The sequence below is a fragment of the Struthio camelus genome, chromosome 1, assembly GCF_040807025.1.
Source record: "Struthio camelus isolate bStrCam1 chromosome 1, bStrCam1.hap1, whole genome shotgun sequence".
In the NCBI taxonomy this organism is placed as follows: Eukaryota; Metazoa; Chordata; class Aves; order Struthioniformes; family Struthionidae; genus Struthio; species Struthio camelus.
The window spans coordinates 211,495,021-211,517,885 of NC_090942.1; the positions used below are offsets into that span (position 1 = coordinate 211,495,021).

Genomic DNA, 22,865 nt, shown 5'->3' on the forward strand with positions numbered 1-22,865 from the left:
TTGTGATGCTTATGAACAAAATCCCAGTTGTGCTACCTGCGCTGAGGATTTTTCATGTACTCTGCCATTCTTTCTGCTTCTTGTAGGTTTTATATCTCACTGTAATATCAGAGAATGAGCTATGATGTGCCTGCTTTGTCACCTAAAACACTGCTGAGGTGGATTTAGGCACCACAGAACAAGCAAGCAGTGCAGAACAGCCCTGGATTTATGGTGCTCATTGAGTGCTAGCTCAGCCTTCAGCTGCTGCTCCCTGCCGCGCTGCTGGCACCGGGCACAATCCCGCCTGGGGCTGCGGCTTGACCCCGGCTCCGCGGCCCAGGATGCAAGATGAGGAAGCTGTACACACGAGTGATGCCAGCAGCGGAGCAGGAGGTGGTGGCCAACCCAGAGACCAAAACTCCTGCCCGTCCAAGGCCTCACACTGCAGGCCCAGCCCTGGCACTTCGCTGGCAGCAGGGATGCACCCCCTGTCGCATGATCTCCTTGGAGGTATTAGGGAGAGAGGGTTACCTCATCACACAGCTGATTCCACTTCTGTAGACGTGCCTCTCCCTGGAGGTGTCTAAACCTCGTCAGGGATCTCCCAGGTCCATGAACAAGACCCCAGCTGCATGTGGACACCTGCACATCCTTCCTGAAGCAGCCCCCTGAGCTGGGGGTTACCGCCTCCCTGGCCCCCGAGCCCTGCCGCGCTCCGAAGAGCGGGCGACGGCCAGGACACGGCTGGATTTTTGTGTAGAGCTGAAGCACTTTGCTGCAAGTCTTACGTACACAGGCAGGGCTGAGCCCTGGGTGGGCACTTTGAGGCAGGTGCCTGCCCATGAAATGGTGCCACTGAGGAGGCAGGAGGATGAGGCTCTTGGGCAGGAGGGCCGCTGGGCCGCTGCTGCAGCCTCCTGGGCAGAGACTCTCCTGGGCCAGGGGCAAACCACCTCCTGCTCTGGGGTTTCTTTGTTCAGGGTGTCTAAAGTGAAGCGCACGAACAGCAGGGCTAGGACACCAGGAAGGAAATTCAGAAGGCTGGCCACAGGCAGTGTTAGCTGTGTGGACCTGGAGTGAAGCTGCTGCAGTAAAGACCATCTTGGAATAGGCTGAAATGGTTCGATAGATGCAGAGGTGCTGCAACCCAGACTTGCCTTCCAACTCACGGAGGTTAAAAAGCATGTTTTGACTCAACGTAGGGGCAGAGTCCCATGTCACAAGCAGCAGTCTAACGCTTTTGTGTGCTGATTTACAGTGATGCAAGTGAGGGGTGAGAGTAAGGCTCAATAGCACCAGTTCATGAAGGGTCAAACTGCCGCGCAGTTAATCCCGTGATTTATTAGGAAACTATTCTTCCTTCTCCCTCACATACATAGCTGCCTATGCAAGATCAGCAGCAGGACAAGTAACACATCATAGATTCATAGGCTCACAGTGTCATTTCATGAACAGCCGAGAAAGGACCAAATGCAAAAAAAATACACTGGCTCCAAGTTCCTGATTTATACTGTTTTCTCAGAGCCTTTTTGCCAAGCAGCTAGTGTTTTGTGCCAATTGCTATTACAGAAAAGCTTTCTTTGCTAGGTATCGTGAATGGACACTGCCCAGTTTATCTTAAAATAAAATCTCTCCCCACAGCTTATATGGGCTGGCAGAGAGAGAGAAAAGGTTGGGCTTTGGGTTTGTTTTGTTTTGTTTTGTTTTTTATTTTTATCCTGGACTGTGAAAGTACATTTGGGGGAGCCTGCATTATCTGTGCAAAAACACAACAGATGAATTCTATTAATGGATGTAACATGTGGCTAGGTTCAAGCCAGAGTGTCATTTGAATATAGAAGTCAAAGCCAATTTATTGTAACATATTTTTCTTTTCAAAATATTTTAAGAAAGACAAAAAAGTTTGCGCAACATCTTGGCAAGCAGGTCTGTTCAGAGGAGGTATTTTCTATCTTACAGCTAACATAAGGGCTGAAAAATGTGGCAATGCCGAGAAATCCTGGCTTCCTTCTGGAACTGAGAGAAAGTGTACAGGATATAATTGTGTAAGAGCCCAATAAATTTTCAAGGGTGGATTTGTAACACTGCCTTGGGGGCTGCAGGTGGCTCCAGGAAAAAGTTATGTTTTTTATTTCATGAAGAGATGTCAAATACTTTATCTAGCTAGCTATGCACTCGTGTGGCCCCAACTAAAAGCCACAGCATTATTTTAAAATAGAAATAACCATAACAATCATTGTGTTTCTTCCATGCCATATGGTCTAAAGATAAGTTGGATTAGTCAGAAGGTTTTGTATTATTTAGTGGGGGGGGGAGGGAGAGTGTATTTGTGTGCTGAATGCACTAAGCAAAAGCTAAGACACGAAAATGAGCTTCCCTTGAGTTTTCAAAGTGGTGAGTGTTAGTACTCCTTGGTCTTCAGGGAATGGATAGGCTTGGCTTTGCCAGTCCTTATTTCATTGTTGGTCAGTCCTTTTTTCCCTGAATGACATGGGAAGCCACGGCCATGGGGCAGAGCTTTATCATAGTTAGTAGACCAAATCCAGAAACTACACCTTAGTTACTGCAAAACATGGAGCATCAAACTGCAAGTTTTGTGGATTCCTGTGTTCTGGAGCAAATATGTTGCTGGATATTAGATCATGCAAAATTAAGTGGTTTGGTTCCTATAGTGAATTGCAACAAAGTGCAGTCAGAAAACTGATGCTTCTCATAACTGTTATGAAGTCTCCATTGTCTTCTATTTTCTTTACGGCTGTGGAGCTAAAGAATACGTGACTATGAAGTGATCAAAAATAGTTTGAACATTTTTGTGTGCTTTCCTTCCTTTGGTAGAGGTCCAAGTACCAAACACTGGTGGAACAAATAGACATAAAGCATATTGCTGATAAGAGAAACTATGGATAAAAAAATGAACAGTATATTGTCAACCCCTGCTCATCTTCATCTTGTAGCTCATGGTCTGGATTTCCCATATCTTTCCCCTCTGCCTCCTGAGATGACTTTTTGCCATCCCTTCCTCATGAAACTGCACACTGTGAAGAGAAAGCAGATCTAGAGCCATAGCAAGGACAAGGCAGCACCCCAAAGCCCATTTTGAAGTCCTACCCAGTTACACATTTGTATTACTAAAGAAGTTGCTAAGCTCTAAGCCTGTTTAGTCCTGCAACTAAAGAGAGACCATTTTCAGCTCTAGAGCATACCACATCTCTTGGAAATTGCTCTTGTGAGGGAGTTGAAGACACAAATGAAAATGGCACCACACACTGCACTGTAAAGTAATAAATTACCACTTCTGTATTTTCTAACAATAGATGTCACTTCTAGCAATGAGTCTGTAAAAAATTCTTGTTGCTGCTCACCAGATGGTAAGAACCCGTAGAGGGAGAGTTTGTTCCCCTGTGGTCAAACAGACTGCCATACAACCTAATGGAAGTTTCCTGAAAGATCCCGGGACAGCTCAGTTACTTCCTTTCACATTTCCCAAACTACTGGTACAACATTGAGGTTTTCTGCTGGAACCACCTGGCAAGTTTTCAAATTATTCCATAAATGATAAAGTTGCTCAATCCCCTTCTTATTTTATCAAGGCCTTTGTATCAGTCACTTGTCCTAGGAGTGTGTCCTCTGTCCTGTACTTGAGCTAATGGCATAAAAAGGATTATTTCCTTTTCTTGATGCTTACTATTATTTTCATCCTTCATGAGCCATTTCTTCTGTTTCAGGATCAACACTCTGTGGTAGGCCAGGGAGCTGGCCCCACTCCAAGTTCCAGTTCTTGCTCAAATCCGAACACTGGAACTGGTTACATGAACTCATCCCAGCAATCAATGTTGAATCAGCAACTGATGGAAAAGAAACAGGCTCTGCAACGGCAAATGATGGAGCAAAAACAACTCCTTCTACAGCAGCAGATATTGGCGGAAGCAGTAAGTTTTCTAATTCCATGTTTTACATGAAAAGATTTTCATGGAAACAATAGAAAGGAAAGCTAAGATGGGGAGAAGAAGTCTTCCAAAACTTCTAGGTCATTTTCGCAATGCCTAGACCTTCTAGAGTGTTCCTTATATTTTCCAGCACTTTGTTAAGCCCTCTTGAAATCTTGTTCAGTTTGCATGAAACAAGTCAAGTATCTGAGCTACTGTGGTTTGTTATGAGAACGGTTTAGCAACGCATATGCTTAATTCTAGGTATATGAGTGTTTTCAGTGGTGTTCCTTCTAAGATAAGCTGAGGTACACTACTCCGCTACTTTGCCACACTACTCTGACCACAGAGGAAAGTTGTCTTCCAGGCTCTGCAGTATAGGTAGCACGCTACAAACTGCCTGCATGTAAACAAGGATCGAACACAAATTTGTGTGCTTGGCTAGGATCCTATGTAAGCTTTCCTTTCTCTCTTTTACTTTATGCATTTCCACATATTTGTAGCCACTTATTCTTTCTCCTTTGGCATTTGAGAGAGCAATGTACAGTTTCTTGTCATCTTATGAGATATGGGGGGAGGGGGGGCAGCTTTATATGTGGTCTTGTTGGGATTTATAAATGCTTGAACCCCAGGTCTCGTTCCCCTAAGCTGACATTGTCATTCATACCACGTGAACCAAGTTGGCTGAAGGTGCTTCATGGCCTATCACCCATGGCCACTGCCACAGGGAGCCCCAGCCACCCAGGCCTGTAGCATGTGCTCTCCTTACCCTCTTCCCCATTGTTCCTTAGTGTAGATCTGCTTGCCAAAGTGGAGAGGGAAGGTGAGAGTAATCCAAGAAGAGGAGCTGAGCTTGGTGTGCCCTTGGGGCAGACAGAAGACAAGGGGGATGCCCTGCAGTGGCGAGGGAAAGGCTGCACGGAGGATACTGCAGAAAGATGGAGGAGACTTGAGGAGATGCAGCCAACTGCTTCACCTTCCCTGGGCTGCAATGACAACAGAGCCCACACCTGTGGCTTACTTAGCTCAGCCTGCACCTTTCTCAGGACAACATACAGGGCAGACCCATTTGTGCTGGCTGTCCCACAGCCTTAAATCCACTTCTCACCTTGGAGGTGCTCTGCCCTAAAAACACACCTTGAGCCAGAGGAGAAGGCGAATGGCTAGTAGGGCAGCATGCAACAGATGAACATTTCCCACTTTCCTGTGCGGGACTCGGCACCTAGGCTTGTGACTTAGCTACATGTCCATATGCCAGCTGAGCAGAGGCAACCAGAACCTAAATCTAAAAACAAATAGGCCACACTCTCCAACTTCCTATCCACTGTGTGCAGGTGTAAGATTTACAGGTGTAAAAGGAATGGAGGAGTACAGATTCAGACATTAATACTTTGGGAAAACTGAAGGTAAAGGTGGTGACATTTTGAAGCCAAGATTTCTTTTTTTCTATAAAAATGTAGATTCAGAAATAGCAAAACATTCAGTGAGCTCTATTCTGTAATTAAAGAGCAACACTTAAGCTGAAAAAGATTAATGGTTTCATGTGGATTCTGTAGAAACAAGATGATTCCACTTTTACTGAGAATATCTTTTTGTTTAGAAATTTATTTCCACTCAAAAAAGAGAATTAAAAAACTTGATTTTGAAATTCAGGATTTAAATTGTTCTATATGGGAAATTTTTATTGGCTTTTTAATTTATGAAAAGAAAAACTGAAGTTTCAAGTCAACTATAAGTGCTGGAGTTTTCTGTCAGAATTTTTAGCAGACAAAAAATTAATTGTTCATATAGCTCTTGATAAAAATAAGTAAGAGTTAAATAGAAATTAAAATAGTTCTATATAAGCAGTATTTTTCATGAGCTTGTATTTGTTTCTGCTTTTTATACATACAACACAGAAAGCCTAGCTACAGCTTTTTTACAGATATTGCAGGGATGTTCTAGGAGCTAACCTGCCTTTCTTCTTCACAAGGGCTCAGGTTGGGTGGTATGTTAAAATGAGCCTTAAATGAATCGTAATGAAACTCACTCGCTCCCAGAATGCATTACGGAAATCCCTAAATACCACAAGAAAGGTTGTTCTCACAGTGTTTCGAAGTGCTCCTGGCAGGGGGGAAAAAAAAAAGCTTCAGCTAACAGCCAGGGCCTGATTCTTTTTTCACGCTGAAGAGCCAGTATGCCGTTCTGGTGGCACAAAGCTCCTTAAAACAAGTATAGTTGTGATTCACATCCACATCAAGGATGGTGCACGCTGGCAGAATAGTGTGAAGGGGCTGCTGTATAAATGCAGCGTAGCTCCCCAGCTTCACTCGTTCACATTCTGAAATCTGGGCCTTTTTAAAGTTTGCCCCTTGATTGCTTTCTGCTCTCCTTAACTTGCCCTGGGCACCTTCAGCAACCCCCCGGCAATGTCTTCTGTCTTCCGCTCGCTTTTTCTGGACTCACTTATACCAGAAGAGCGAGGAGGGCATTTAACCTGCCACTGCCCCCCAACTCCCAGGGGCAGCTACTTGACCAAGGTGTAGGTCCATCAGCTCTGCATAGGTCCATTGGTCCTGCATAGGTCCAGGAGCCCTGCATAAATCCGTTGGCCCTGTGTAGGTCCATTGGCCCTGTACAGGTCCTTTGGACCTGCATACGTCCGTCAGCCCTGTATATGTCCATCAGCCCTGAATAGGTCCTGCAGAGGCAGGTGGTGGGGAACTACAGGGACCACCTGGACACAGGCACTGGGAGCCCTTGGACGATACTGCCCTGGCTCCTGGCTCTGCACTGCCATTGCTAGGACTGCAGAGTCGAGCAGATTCTTCCTGTGTGAGGTTAAAGACAACTTGTGGATAATGTCACAACTGGAGCTTCTGGAGTACGGCATTTACTTGCCCTGGGGGAGGAGGGATAGGCAGGGGCAAGATGCATGGAGGTTTTCGGAATGAAAGTTTTTAATGAAGAGGTCTGTTTCTGAGATGACTGCGACAATAGCTTGTGGACAGAAATTGCCCCTGATTAGCTAAACTCAAGCTTTCAAGTATGAAGTACAAGCACGTTGCTTAGCACATTGCAGAGAAGGGGGTGAAGCCTATGCAATAATTGCACGGTACGCACAATTCTGGGAGGCGCATGTACACCAGCACTGACTTATTAATGACTGAGGCAATCAAGCTCTTACCCACGCTTTCCTGCCGTGGGGCCACACATCCTGAGCAGTCATTGCTTATGGACGGGCAGTAACACTCTAGACACATAAAGTCACAGTGTCGGCCTCCAGGAACAGGGGAAGTTTCACCCCGCATTGATGCTGATGAGAGATTTGCCGCTGACTCCAGTGACTTCAGTTTCAAGATCTTCAGGAAGACAAGGCTGTTAGTCAGAATTCGGTTCACAGACTTGAATGTGTGTCTTTTCTTCACCAGAGATGTGTCCTTATAGGCCTGAAACATAAAATCTCCCCTAGTAGCTGTCTTTTCCAGCTTGCTTTCCCCGCTACCCTCTCCCCTAAGAGCTTGCGCTCCCAGTGTAACAGGAAAGACAACATACATGTACATATATGGAGATGCACAGGGCAACAGTGAGTGGAATTAAAAACAACAGGACCAGCACAGTCATTGCTAAATCCTTTTTATGGGAGCTCCTCCACTGCAGGAGGAAGGAGTGATGAAGTAGATGGGGATGGCTGGGACAAAGCATAGGTAGTCAAATCCTCTTTGCCAGCTGTACGCATTGGCACAACGACAGGCTAACATGAGTGAGATGGGTGATGAAGTATTAACATAGCCAATGGGCAGGTGTGGACCTTGCAGGCCTGGACCCTGGTTGCTTCCCCAGCTGCATCCCAGCTGTGAGTTAGGATTGTACCTGTGTATTTGCTAAAATTCTGTGCTCCTTGTCTTCCTCTGAGAGAAAACCTGGCAGCCGAGACAGGGAGGGAGGCATGAGAAGCCATCAGATCCCTCTGCTTGATGTATTAGCAAGCCAGATGGCATGGACACCAGAGCACACTTTCTACTGCAGTAGAGACATGACCAGTATTCTTAGGGGCTGATCAAGCTCTCAGTGATTTTAAAGAAAGTTAGACTAGACTCCAACACAATACAACCAGCAGATTCCCATACAGACTTCAGTGGGTGATAGCACAGGTTGACAGATGCCACTGAAGTCTTCTCCTGTGGACCAGACAAGGTGAAAGTAAAGAACACTTCAGCTTTGTACGTTCTGAGAAAAGCAAGTGGCAGATAAAACACAGGACCAAGAAAGCATTAAAGAAAAACGAACTAACATACTTCTATTCTAATTCTCTAGGAGAAAATTACTCCACAAGACCAGCTAAACAGACACCTGACACGACCACCACCGGATTATAAAGACCAAAGAAGGAACGTGGTCAACATGCAACAAGCAAACCAGTATTCTGGTAAGTGTCTTCATCCTAAATAAAACTTCATTCCTTCCTTCCATGTGTGCACTGATAACAGGGGCCTGATTTTCTGTGCATCCACTTAAATCAGCACGGAGGGATTTAAAGTAAAGTTCACTTTAAAGTGAAGTTAAAATGCTTACATTCTGTCTTGGGAGCTTTTTGCTTGTGTAAATAACAGTGCAAGGAAGAAACAGAGAATGTTTTCTTGGAGACTTCCAAGCCTTTTGGAAACCTTCCCAAAGGACCTTGGGATTCTCCTCCCTCCTCTGGCAGTGCCTGCTGGCTGCTGCTCTCTTGTGCTGTTTACATTACTGCCCTGCTACTACTGAAAGGTGTTGATGTATGAACTAGGGAACCAGCTTGGAGTTCATCCAAGCTGATACTGCACCTCCCAGGCACCGATTTGCCATGGGGAAGAAGGGGGTGGTACCCTGCCATTAGCACTGCCTGAGGCAGATGTGTGTCCAAATACGTGATATAGAGGTGTCCCTGTGAACATGCCGCCTCCCTCCATCCAGATGTTTCTCCCATGTACATACATGGTACCTGTTGCTTCAGAGACTGAGATGAGAAACATCCCTCCCTTCAAATGGCAGCTCGTGTGTGCTGTACAGCACGAGGACCTTCCTCCTGATTGTTACGTAGCCTGTATTATACCACTATGGACAACCACTGTGGTCCTCTGAACTTTCAGCCTGTTTTTACAGTCGTGGCCTCAGTGCAGCTCTAGGAGAAGCATTTCAATGGAGCAGTCAGTGTGGGGAAAGCTGCTGTTTTAGGCCAGAACAGCCTAGGTCACATAATTCCCAACACTTCAGGACAAGCCCTGTGTTTGAGCTCCTGAGCCCTCTCCTCCTTGGAGAGTCCAGTTTGGGGAGCGCAGGGCTGCCTGTTTGGCTTTTTATGCTGTTTGTCTTGCTGGTTATCTGCAGGCTGCTCTGCGAGCATATGCAGAGTAAGGAAAAGATGCTGAGGGAGAGAGGGATGCAGCAAATGGGATAAAAGAATATTCTTTATACTCCCAAATATCTGTTTATTTAAATATAAAAAGGATCCTTTGCCTTCCAGTGATTTTAGTATGCAGCACAGTGAGAAAAAAAAAAGATGCTTTGGTTTGTTTGTTTTTCTATAACTGCCTCATCCAAGGATCTGAGTCTTTCCTTGCCCCCTATCCTTTGTAGCAAATCTTTTCCAGCTTCTATTATGTTGTCAATGGGTTCCCAAAGGCAGCTTGCTTATATGCCACTCCTCTGCCCACCCTGCTGACCTTGACAGCAACAGCTTGTGCCTATGTACAGATGGAAGGAGAGGACTCAGCTTCTTGGGCAATCAGTGTCCGAGTACTACTTTGCCATTTAAAAGCTCTAGTAGTAATAAGCTTGCTGCAGTTTGGAAACTGCTGCTTTCTAATGGGTCTCAGTGTTCAGCAGCTTCAGTAAATTTGCACAAGCATCACTGATGCCAGCTTAATAACCAGTGCTGAGGGCAATGCCAGAGGCCAGAAAGCCCAGTTTGCTGGCTTGGTACCTCCCGTGCTAATCAGAATATCTGTTTTGACAACTCTGGCAACTCTGAGGAATCCTGTGATTTGGTGTGTTGTTTAAAGGTTCATTCCTGGAATCAAATGATTAACTGAGATTCTTGGCTTTTACTTAGAGAACAATGCATTTCTAGCCTGAGAGAGAAGATGGAAATGTGACTACAGCCACATCTGTGAAAGGCTCCAAAACAAGTAGATCACCATTGTTATGTTGCTCTTGTCGATGTTCTAAATCTGATGGACTCTCTGCCAATCTCATGGTATTTGGAATCCCGTCTCCTGGGTTTGAAACATGTGGGATTGGCAGTACTTGCCCATTCAAATCTCAAGCCCCCACTGAGTAAACCCAAGGAGAAGAGCAGCTTTTCAGGCTAGCCTAGGGGAAAAGGCTGTGCTGGGAGCTAGCAGCAAAGCTACCAGATGGAGTGATTAGGAAATTCTTGCATAAGGGAGTAACAGCAGGGAATCTGTTCCCTTTTTCTGGGAATAGTTCTGTTCAGGTCAGGGAAGAAGAGAAAAAAAGTTAAATAAAATACCAGGGGGGTCTGGAGACACATGGTTAAACATTTTATTCCTGTGTCCTTTTTCCTACAGTGCCATGTTGCAGCAATAAGCCCTTAAGACAATGGCAGGTGAATCGGGCGGTAAAGGCGTTTCTCAGAATCGCCATAGCCTGGGGTGTCCAGCTGCTGTACGCAGCACTGCTGTGGAAGAAATTTCTTCCCATCTGGAAGAAATCAGAACGGAAAATATTTGTGTTAAAAATAAAAGGATAAAAATAGCAGTACAAAGAAAAAGGAAACTTCATCTTTTGCACAATGTGTACAACCCACGTCCTGACCAATTGTGCTCTTTAAAGAGCATGGCATTTGCACAAGTAGTGAGATGTTAGCCCGCTGGGCTGCTCAACAGTTGGCAGGGTCACCCTGGGAGTGGCTTCATCCCAGCAGCAAGTGAATTGATTCCACAAATATATTACGTCTGTTTTAGTTCAGCTGGAAAGAGAGAATGAGTTCCCCCTAGATTGCTATTTCAGGTCTTTTGAAAATGCTGCTGATTCCTGCGGTGTTCTTCCATTTCAGTAGTGACACGAGTGAGCAGAGATCCCGATCTTCATTGCCCCCCTGAAAAGATGTCACAGTATTTCAAAGTACAATAAGAAGCACACAACTTACTAGCAAAGCCAAAGATGAGGTTACTCATGAGGTTGTCTGCTTAGCATTGATTTTCCTCTTTTCCTTTCCAAAGCTACATACAGCTTGGTAGCTCCCAGCCTCGCACATGGGTGAGAATCCTATTGCACAAGCAGGGGTAAAACCAGGTGGGCTCCTCACACCATCTCCTGTCCCGGGGACTGCCCAACTCTGGGACTGAATTTAAATGCTTCAGTTAGGATAGTCTCACTAGATTCTTTATAGTTAAATGTCTCCTGATTGGAGTTATTTTCTCCATCTCCTCTTCTGGAAGAGATAAGGATAAGACCAGCTTCTTAATTTAGGCATTTGTGTCTAATTGGCTTGGAATAAGCAGCTCTGGTTGTGGGGTCACCCTCCGGGTTAACAATAAATTGGGAGGAGACTATTTTAAGTACTTTAGGTTAAGGAGTCCTGTGTATCCATTACTGAATGGGAATAGCAAATGTAGAAAAAATAATGCAGAAAAGGCAGAAATATGTGGTATTTTTTCTTCATTTCTAGTGTGGGGGAGGAGTGAAAGGATTTATAGGATCATTATGGTGAATTCCAACAAGAACAGTGTATTAAACAGCTGTTACTAAACATAGACTTTTAAAATATGTATGTGCATGATTTGTGTTCAAGACTTTTCAAAGAACTAGCTGAGAGGTTCTCCAAATTGTTACTGTCAATTTTTATTTAGTTTTGAAATTCTAGGGAAGAAGGCTAGTACCATGACAAAAATTAAAAGAGTAAATAGGTAACTGCAGCCCTAGTGACCTAATTCAGAGCTCAGCAAAAGTACTGGGGAGCTCATATGCCCTGATTAATAAAGAATGAAGGAAGGGACTACAATTAATGATGTCAGACAAAGAGGCTGATGGAAAATACATCTTTTCAAAATAGCACAGTATTTTTTTCTAATGAAACCACAGCTTTGGCTGATAAAGGTAATAGTTATCCAGGTAATGGACTTTAAGGCATCTGACCTCATGCTGCATGATCTTTTGATTAAGAAACCAGAGAGATACAATTAACATGGCACTTAAAGAAATGGCTGACAGGTCTCCACATATCACTGCAGACAGTGTGTGTGATTATGACCAAAAGGACAAACACAATCTGTGATGAGGAACGCTGAACAAGAAAAAAGAGCTTGTTCTACATCCAGGCTGGAATTGTGCAGCAGCTACTTAGGTACTGTGGCTAGTTGTGATATACAGTCTTTAAATCAAGTGTTGAAAATTGGGCAAGTTTTAAAAAGAGTTATCAGAACAAATGAAGGATTGGAAAAATTCCATAAATGGAGATTGGTGTTTTTGGAGGTCACAGACATAGTCACAGTCTTTAAATACTTGCATCGTAAGCAGAAGCTGATGGTGGACCAACTGATAAAAATAACCAAACAGACTAATACATAATAAGATCTGATGATGAAGTCAAAGCTAGCCAAATTCACCCTAGATTTATTGTACATAAGAAAGATCAAACCATAGCAGTGTCCCATGTCCAACAGTTGCTAGTAGTTGATATACAGGAAATAGCAAAGCTCCCGGGCTGTATATAACTATATCTCCTCAGAATACCTGCCCTGGGAGGGGCTTAGGGAATTCCTGAAAAGTGGCAGTGCCTTTGCTGTAAGCCCATGTGGCAGTTTTGCCCACACTTTTAGAATAATGTCAGCAAGATGTGCTCGTGTTTGTTTTAACACTTTGTTTTATTTTCTCCATTCCAGGTGGTTCACCTGCTGCAAGTATAAGCTCCAACATGTCCTTATCAAACCCCATTTCTACTCATAGCATCATGCCCCAGAGCTCCAGCCTCATGTCCACCCCCACTGGAACGCGAATGCCTTCCGTTCCCGCAGCTCGGGGTATGGGCTGCTACGGGAATGCTTCTTGCAACCAACCAAGCACGTACAATGTGACTTCAGGAATGAACCAAATGCAGCCACACAGAAACCAAAATCAAATGCTGCCCAGTCAGAATAACCCCATGATGTCTCGACAGCAAACCATGACGCAGGGAAACAGCGTAGCAGCTTTTGGGACTGGGTCAGTGGTCAACTCACAGCAAGTAAGACCAAGTTTGAGCCATGGAGCCACAGGTATTCCCACGCAAAGACCGGCCAACGTGATGATCACGGCTACTGCCACTGCTCAGAACTGGGCCCCACAAGAAGCCACAGTGAAGCAGCAGGACACACTGAAACCCGCAGGGGTCCGTTTCCCCACAGGCAATCCGTATCCTAACCAGTCTTTGCAACGCACCATAGGCAACCAGCATTTTCCTCAGCGTGCATTGGCACCTCCTAATCAATTAACAGCAGGAGTTCAAATGAGGCCTCCTCTAAACCAAATGCACCAGACTCTAAATGGACAATCTGCTGGTTCACTGCGAGGTCTAAGCATAAGACCTAACCAGCTAAGAGGACAGACTGTGCCTACCTTGAATCAGCCAGGAACAAGTATGACACCTCCAGCCTCTCTGCCATCAGTCGGTTTCACATCTACCAACCAAAACTCTCGGGCTTACCAAGGAACTGACCATGGTAATGACTTGGGGTTTGACTTTCTGAACCAGCAAGGTGACAGTATAGGACCTGCGCTCAACAGTGACTCAGACTTTATAGATTCTTTATTGAAAACGGAACCTGGTAATGATGACTGGATGAAAGACATCAACCTCGATGAAATTTTGGGAAACCACTCATAAGTGACAGTACCAGGGAAGAAACAGAAGCAGGAAGGACATTATCTTTCGCTGTAGATGCCAACAGTCTGCTTTATTAATTTACACTCTATTAATTGGGCTGTCCTTTAAAATACCCCATAGAGCAATTGCCCCATTTGAAGAGTTGCTCTAGGAACAAAATTGAAGTCTCCTCCAATGAAACAATAATGTAAGTGACATTCATGCCTATCACAAAGGAGTGAGAGCATGTGAAGGGTCTGTTCCCCACACTGGTGCCCGGCGCATTGTAAACACGTCAGCTCTTCTGACGGGTGCTGTGTCAAAAATGTAAACAGCTTCCCACACATGCAAGATCCAGACAGTGGTGTGGGTTGTGAAACATCATTTCTCTCAGTGCAAATAGCAACCCAAATGGGCCAGAGCTCTTCAGTCATCGTGTTCACAGCCCTTGAATACCTTGGGACTCACCCCTGACAAGATCAGGCCCTGTGTAAATCTCAGTGTATTACAAAAACTGTTTATTTCTACATAGTACAAACTCTCATTTGCTTTTCTGTTGATTTTATTTTAAACCTTCTATCTTTTGTAGCACAGAAGAGGGTAAGTGGTCCCATCCAAGAAAAGAAGAAAGTTGATTCTGTGACAGACATCCAGTGTGTGACTCAGTGTGCTCTAGCTTTTTGCTTTTTCCCTTTTGTCAGTGCTTGCCACGAGTGACAGAGGAGGCTACCTTCTTGTCAGCAGCACAATCAGTCTGGGCATTGAGGGAAGCAGGAGATGAACTATTCCAAAGCTCAAGAGCCTCCCTTTGCCACCTTGTCCTACCCAAGGGACTCCAGTGACTTTAAAGGACAATCTGAATGAGAGAGGTGCTCAGAATTTGACCCTCACAGACTACTTTCCCAGGTCAGCTTAGAGGAGGACAAATACATGAAGCAACTCAGCTAAGCCAAAATAATCACCCCCATTTTCATCTCAACCCATGGCAAATGACAAATAGTTCATTTTGGTCCTCTTCTATCAAACCGGTTAATCCCTGCAGAAATGCCAGCACGTGTCTGTCTGGAGAGACGCTTCCATTCTGATTGCACAGCATTTTGGTTCCATCCCCCTTTCCATTGCTCTCCCTTGCCATAGCAGGGAGTTGAAAGAGGTCTGATGATGGCCCAGATCCCCGTAGCCTCCTTCAGGCAGAGTATGGGAGTACTGCTGCAGCATGCATGACAGATCAGTCGTAACCACCTCGCTTATTTGCAGTAGGAAGCTCCTCTCAGCCATATCTGTACTTGTAAGTGAAATAGTTTCTGGGAACATTCCTGGGTACTGGAACTCAGTCATCTGTTCTAGGTTTGGGGATAGCTCGGCTAACATTGCCTTGAGCATTTCTGTGCATGGCTAAGGCGTTAACCTGGGCCAAGGACCATTCCCATAGATAGATTGCAGCCAACTTGCCTTGGAGGCTAACAGAACAGAATAATAAGGATACAGGTTGTTCCATGCCGTTTGACCTTAGTGTCAGAGAATAGTATTGTCCATATTAAATTTACTCATAAAGGCTTGGTCAGTAAGGCTATTAGAAGGCGGTCCCATGTCACTGTAAAGCAGTTCCACAGTAAGTCTGATAAGAGCGTTCATAGATGGGAACAGATCTTGCAAGTCAAACGAAAATGCTATTCTTTAAAATGATATGGTAAGACATGTTTCACAGCCTCCTCTGAATTAGCTGAGACTAGATGTGGCAAAGGAATATAATGCCTACTTTCACATGCCTCAATGCCAAGAGGCATTGCTCTAGCCAGTATGAAGAGCTTTAGTCATTCTTGTTAATGGCAATGGAATAAGTAGACTGCTTGACAATAGCCTCTGTACTTATCTGACCGATTTCTCAAGAGAGTTTTTAATAAGGCTTTTCCAATCATTTCACCCTGTCATTTCTTGTAGGCACAATTTTTCCTGCTTCTCCAAGAAACACGGTCTTAGACACACACACAAGCACCATCACCTACAGGAAAGGTGTAGCATGTGCATTTGGCTAGATCTGCCAGCTGAGGTAGGCTGCATCCATGATGTTGTTCATTCCCAGACACGTGTTTCATAAGAGGGACGAGAAAGCCCACGGGAGTGTCCCTTCTGCCCCAGCTAAGACTATTGCACACTTCTACACTGCATAACACGGTGGCTCAGCTGCCCAGAAAGCTTCCTTTTCTTCCCGGTTCAGACTGGGGTACGGTTTCCCTTTTAATATGCCAATACCAATGGAAGAAAATTTTTCCACATCTTTAAACAGCTTTGCGGCTTGGGTTACTGGCCCCACAACTAACTCTGGAGTGATACGGAAGCAGTCTAACAAACAATTCCCCTATAAATGGTGCAAAAATAGGCTGAAATAGTAGCTACATGAGTTTAAAGTGGAGGGAAGATCAGCTCTTCTATCTTACATACACAGGCACACACAGTCCATGAGCAGGTCAGCAGTGATTGCCTAAGGTCTTACATGAGCAAACAACTGCTATGTTACTAAGGCTGAGGCTCAGCTGGTCTCATAACAAGCAATGAACATTGAAGTCTGGTAACTTCAGCAGCCACTCTCACAGGCCACTGAAAAAGCCACTACTGTTTTCTGTACTAAGACTAGATGGTTTTTCAGTGTTCAGATCCTCAAATGATGTAAAAAATTTGTTCAGCTGAGGAGCTGGTCCCAAGACTTCAAGATGCCTGTCAGTGCTGGATTCAATGCTGAGCTTTGTTCCATTGGCCTCAGCCTGCAGTGAACAAGACACTGGCTGTAGGTGCCGTCACTGGGATCGTAAATTAATTCTGTTTCAAGTAAATGTAATAAGGTAGAGGCCATGTGCGGTCCTGTAAAGATACACCTGATGCATTTGAAATGTGAGCTTGTGAAAGACTCTTGCAACCAAAACTTGAATCCAGTATCATTTCTTCAGAACACTTATATCTTAACAAAGTTATTGTCTTTTTTTCTCTTTCTTTTGCAATGGCTAAGTGCACTACCCTTATAGTCTATTTTTCATCATTGACTGGGCACTCTTCGCAGTATTGGGTTGTAAATATAAAGAATTATTTGTTTTGTAAACTTTTGTAAAAAACAAAAAGTAATAATATTTTGGTAGGAATAATAAAAATCATATTATTTGGGTTATATTTATACATATGTGAAATAAATATACTATCAAAAAGCTGTATTTTATACAAAAAGTCAATGGTTACCTTTTGTATTCTATATACAAAATTTTGTATGATATGATTGTTTATTTTTATCTGCAGACTTCAACTTTGGATTTTGGGGGAGGGCAGAATGGGATTGTTGTTAAATGGTTGGGCCTGACCCCAAGCTCACTGAAATCAATGGAGTCTATCCATTGCCTTCACAGGGCTTTGAATCAAGCCTTTAAATCAACTTCAGATATGTTTAAAATCTGAAGCTCTCTGGAAACCTCAACATGAAAACATTCCAGGTTTCAAATTTTTTCCCTGAAAAAGGCTATTATTATTATTATTGTTATTGTTACTGTAACTCTTGGGAGGCAGGTGGGACCTATGTAACTGTCATGTCCTTGTTGCATGTATGTCTGCTTTATATTTTCCCCATATTATAAACCAGTGTTTCTCTATACAGACTGAAAGGAAAAGTTGCTGTACAGAAATGTTTGTGTTTATGCATTTTTACATGTGGCTGTATATACCTCCTAGTACTATGCAGTGACACTTATTTGACTCCATTTATTTTTCACCTAAACATGAATAGTATGTTTTTCAGTAGCTATCAAAACTCTGCCAAGTAAATCAATCAAAATTATCCCAAGTGTCTTTTTTCTTAACAAGAATTGTATAATTAATGTCCGCTTAGTCAACTGCCTATTTGTCTGAGTAAATTAAAATTACAATGCTATTTTGGGAGGGAGGGGGCAGAATGTGCATCTGACCGCCTCTGGGAGCTCGATCTGCTTCTCTGTGAGAGAGTTGGGGGGCAGGTTCTGTTGACTGAAGCGACTGTTTCATTACCAGCAAGGGTTAGCAAATAACCCATGAGTATTTTAGCTCCTGGTGAATTGGTTAGTATAGTCTTGCAGCACAGCAAGTTACTTCAAATCTCCTAAGCCTTGCTATAGTGATGAGGTTGCAACGATCTACAAGCACATGCCATTCATGTCTGACACAGTCTAAGATTCTACTAACCCTCGTCAAGCCATTTACCAGCAATTTACCTTAGACGCACTCAATGTCTTTTCTCCCCTTCTCAGCATTTTCTGCTGAGGACTGCTTCTTTCTAGCTCAAGTTTTAAGTCATGGGTATTCGCACCACCTCACTCACACCTACCTCGAGCTTAAAGCAGCTCCCCAGTGCCCTGGGATCTTCCTATGGCCACAGCAGACAGCTGGGCACCCCAAGAATCACAGAATCACAGAATCGTTTAGGTTGGAAGGGACCTCTGGAGATCATCTAGTCCGACCTCCCTGATCAAGCAGGGACCTCTAGAGCATATTGCCCAGGATCACATCCAGACGGGTTTTGAATATCTCCAGCGAAGGAGACTCCACCACCTCTCTGGGCAACCTGTTCCAATGCTCTGTCACCCTCACAGTGAAGAAGTTTCTCCTCAGGTTCAGATGGAACTTCCTGTGGTTCAGTTTCTGCCCGTTGCCTCTTGTCCTGTTGCTGGGCACCACGGAGAAGAGACTGGCCTCATCCTCTTGACACTCCCCCTGCAGATACTTGTACACGTTGATGAGATCCCCTCTCAATCTTCTCTTCTCCAGGCTGAACAGGCCCAGCTCTTGCAGTCTTTCTTCATAGGAGAGATGCTCCAGCCCTCTAATCATCTTGGTAGCCCTCCGCTGGACTCTCTCCAGGAGTGCCATGTCTCTCTTGTCCTGGGGAGCCCAGAACTGGACACAGCACTCCAGGTGAGGCCTCCCCAGGGCTGAGGAGAGGGGCAGGATCCCCTCCCTCCACCTGCTGGCAACACTCTTCCTCCTGCAGCCCAGGAGACCATTGGCCTTCTTGGCCACAAGGGCACACTGCTGGCTCACGTTTAACTTGTTGTCCACCAGCACTCCCAAGTCCTTCTCTGCAGAGCTACTTTCCAACAGGTCAACCCCCAGCCTGTACTGGTGCCTGGGGTTATTCTTGTCTAGGTGCAGGACCTTGCACTTGCCTTTGTTGAACTTCAGGAGGTTCCTCTCCGCCCACCTCTCCAGCCTGTCCAGGTCCCTCTGAAGTGCAGCACAGTCTTCTGGTGTGTTAGCCTCTCCCCCCAGTTTAGGATCATCAGCAAACTTGCTGAGGGTGCACTCTGTCCCTTCCTCCAGGTCATTGATGAATACATGGAACAAGACTGGGCCCAGGACTGACCCCTGGGGGACACCACTAGCCACAGGCCTCCAACTAGACTCTGAGCCATTCACCACAACCGTCTGAGCTCTGCCATCCAGCCAGATCTGATTCCAGCTGGGCCTTAGCCTTCCTTGTCGCATCCCTGCACACTCTGACAACGGCCCTGTATTCCTCCCAAGTGGCCTGTCCCCTTTTCCACATTCTGTAGACTTCCTTCTTCTGCTGGAGTTTGGCCAGGAGTTCCTTGCTCATCCAGGCAGGTCTCCTGCCCGCTTTGCTCGACTTCTTCCTCAGAGGGATGCACTGATCTTGAGCCTGGAGGAGGTGATGCTTGAATATGAACCAGCTTTCTTGGACCCCTCTTCCTTCTAGGGCCCTACCCCAGGAGATTCCCCTAAGTAGGTCCCTGAAGAGGCCCAAGTTAGCTCTCCTGAAGTCCAGCGCTGCCCCCAACCTTCACATCTCCAACCACACCTTCTTTGTTTGTTAGCACAAGGTCTAGCATTGCACCTCTCCTCGTTGGCGTCTCCACCACCTGAGTCAACAAATTATCATCGATGCTTTGCAGGAACCTCCTCAACTGTTTGTGCCTAGCTGTGTTGTTCCTGCAACAGATGTCAGGGTGGTTGAAGTCCCCCATGAGAACCAGGGCCTGTGATTGTGAGGCTACTTCCAGCTGTCTGTAGAAGGCCTCATCGATGACTTCCTCCTGGTCAGGTGGCCTGTAGTAGACCCCCACAACAGTGTCACCCATGTTACCCTGCCCTTTAATCCTTACCCATAGGCTCTCAACTTGCTCTTCATCCACCCCGAGGCAGAGCTCCGTACATTCTAGTTGCTCCCTCACATAAAGAGCAACTCCACCACCTCGCCTTCCTGGCCTGTCTTTCCTAAAAAGCACATAGCCATCCGTGACAGCATCCCAGTCATGTGAACTATCCCACCATGTCTCTGTCACTGCAATGAGATCATGGCCCTGCGACCTCACACAGATCTCTAACTCTTCCTGCTTATTCCCCATGCTGCGTGCATTGGTGTACAGGCATTTCAGAGAGCCAGTCAAGCACGCAGGCTTCCCAGAAGAGGTGCAAGAGGATCCTCCATAGCCATGTCCCATGCTGTCTCCCCTGGTTGTATGCACCCGCTCCTCAATCCCACATGCTGCCCTGAATCATGCCCTGGAGAAACCTCTCTCTCTCTCTCTCTCTCTCTCTCACCTAGCCAAGGCCCCAAAGAGATGCCAGAAAGGAGACAAAGGGCTTCTCCTCCTTTCCTCAGTGGTCACCTGGCATTATATGTCATTTCAGGCTAAAGAAATTCCAGCATGTACCAGATAACGCTGACTTGCAGGTTGTTTCACACAAGTATTCATCCCTGCTGGGCTATATTTAGCCAGCCAGATCTGAGGCAGTGATTCCTTGTTCCTCGAGAGGCTTTCCTCGTTAGCTGTCCTTCCCTTCATCTCCAAGTGGGTGGCCCTTCCTCGCCCTGTGAACGGAGCAGCAAGGGGTAGAGAAGGGAGGAGGACACTTTCAACGGACAGATGTCAGCACTGCCTGCATTCACAGGCTGGCTGTGCTATTTTCAGCTGTAGCAAGCAGAAAGAGGCTCTCTACAGCTTAACTGCTTCAGTGCTGCTTGACACGCAAGTGTGAAACTTCCCGTTGTGTTCAGGAACCACCGTAAAGGGCTTTCCCTCTTGTAGATAGGACTGGAGTGGAGCTAGCTGCGCATCTGGCACGGTGCAGCCGGTGTCCCCCTCCACAGTGAGGCGCTCCCACAGAGCAGCGGGGATTGCACGCTCAGCTCCAGGGGTGTGGGGCATAGAGGGGACGATGGCACTGCTGCTGAGGCCTGAGCTGTGGGGCGAAGCAGCAGCTGCTCTGCCCCGCGGGGAGAGCAAGCTGGACTCGCAGCCTGCAAGAGAGCGGCCAAGCACGCAGCTGCTGGGAGTAATGCCTTCTCTTCACTGCTGCCCCGCTACCTCAGTTCTGCCTGCCCTGCCTGCCTTGCCAGCGCTGCGCCAGTCACCCACCCGGAAACTGCTCCTGCTCCCTTCCCTGGTGTCCGTGTGCTGCGCGCTGCCCTGGAGCAAGGCCTGCTCCTCCTGGATGCCGTAGCCATGAGCTACTCTGATGTAGAAAAGCTGCTGAGTACCCCCGCTGGCTCTGCTCTTTCAGCTAGCAAGCTCCCCGTTTGCAGGTCCTCTTTTGACTAGGACCAGTCAGCAGGGCTTGAGAAAGCTATTCCCTCCATCAGGAGGCAGGGGCCTTTGGGAGAAGCCCGCAGGCCTGTTCCCTCCACCACCACTTGCACCTAGAGCAGAAGGATAATTCTGCCTTCTGCCCCTTTACCCACAGAGAAGGGCTCAGTCCTTCCTCTTCTCTCTCCTCTCTGCAGGGAGGAGGGACGGAAGGGAATCTCTCACCTTTCTCACCCTTACCCCAAAGGATTAAGGACGCTTACGGGAGTCACCACTCCAGTGCAATGTTCCCTTCCAGCCATGACGGCTGGCCCTCCAAGGTGCTCAGAACCTGTTTTCGTGCTCCTTCCACTGCTGTTAGGTACCTGTGCCCCTTCACAGCCCCAGCCTGCCCTACCTCGGCTGCAGCTGCCTCTTAGGAGAGGTGTAGGGATGCTGGCCCTTGCTCTGCGCCCCTCAGCTCAGGCTGAGCACTCCCTTCCCCAGCAAAGCTGCACACCTTCAGGCAGTGGGACTGCCATTTCCTCACATCAGCATCAGGGCCCCCTCGTACTCAAGTGTGGAAAATAGGGCACAATTGCACTCATCAGTACAACTGTATAGCTAAAATTGGTCAAGAGACCCATGCCCTAAAGGTGCTTCTTTGTCCATCCTGGCTGTGGAGGCAGCCGGACAACTACTTCAGAGGCAGATGGCTACCCTGTAGACATGTGTTTGTTCGCATTACGCCTCCCTGGAGAAAGCAGCAGTAGCAGGATACACAAAGGAGAGAAGTCTCCTATTTATGCTGTTTTGTGCAGCGTTGTTACTTCCAACCGACTTTACTGAGTGAAGCAAGACTGCACAGCACAGTGCAGCGATGCTCCCTTGGGAAAGAGTGGTTGCGCCTTTTGCCTCTATGCCCAGGCTAGTCCGTTAGCAAAGACAGGGCCCATGGGGTTGGGGAAGCCTCAGGCAAATCTGCTGCCTGGCTAAAGAAGCTACGTCTATATTCGTAAGCTGAACAACAGCCAGGGATCCCTCCCAGACCCTGGAGCACGGTTGTCTGTACTGCCAGACTGTGAGAGCCCTCGTAGTGCTTGAGTCCAGGCCAGTGCCCACCCTTCCAAACAAGTCCCATGTCCTCGACCGAGAATCTTTCCCAACAGGCACTTTGGATGCAGACTCCCTCTCTTATCCTACGATAAGAGAGTTCAGTAGTAAGGACACGAGTCATCCTGCGCCATGGGGCATCAGGACCAGAGAATGTCCCCAGACATGTTTCATTCACCCAGGAAAGTGTAGCCAGAGAGACCACTTGGAGGGGGTGGGAAACTCTGACGACACTTAACATTTTTCCTGTCTGGCCAGATATATCGCAGCAGGAACTGCACCAGACTCAGGGTGAGGGCTGACCTTTCCCATTACATCTAAATCACTTGACGGGAAGTGCCAGCAGTTCAGAAGATCTGCACAGCCAGGAACACTGCTCCCTCCCATGGCAGCACAGAAGTGCAGCAGCAGCAGAAACGAGGAAAGACATGGAAAGGATCCTGCCACAGTAAAAATTTCACATCATCCTAATTTTTAAATGAT

General features: G+C 46.3%; 1 protein-coding gene across 3 annotated transcripts in view; it reads left to right on the top strand.

Moving 5' to 3' along the window:
- MAML2 (mastermind like transcriptional coactivator 2) overlaps positions 1-17,548 on the top strand; it is a 227,481-nt gene extending 209,933 nt beyond the window's left edge. For all 3 annotated transcript variants that reach the window (XM_068930423.1, XM_068930422.1, XM_068930424.1), the window contains exons 3-5: positions 3,708-3,911; positions 8,205-8,316; positions 12,773-17,548. In XM_068930423.1, the coding sequence (XP_068786524.1) occupies positions 3,708-3,911; positions 8,205-8,316; positions 12,773-13,752 (1,296 nt within the window). In that variant the 3' untranslated portion in view covers positions 13,753-17,548. The remainder of the gene's footprint in view (positions 1-3,707; positions 3,912-8,204; positions 8,317-12,772) is intronic.
- Positions 17,549-22,865: the final 5,317 nt, after the last annotated feature.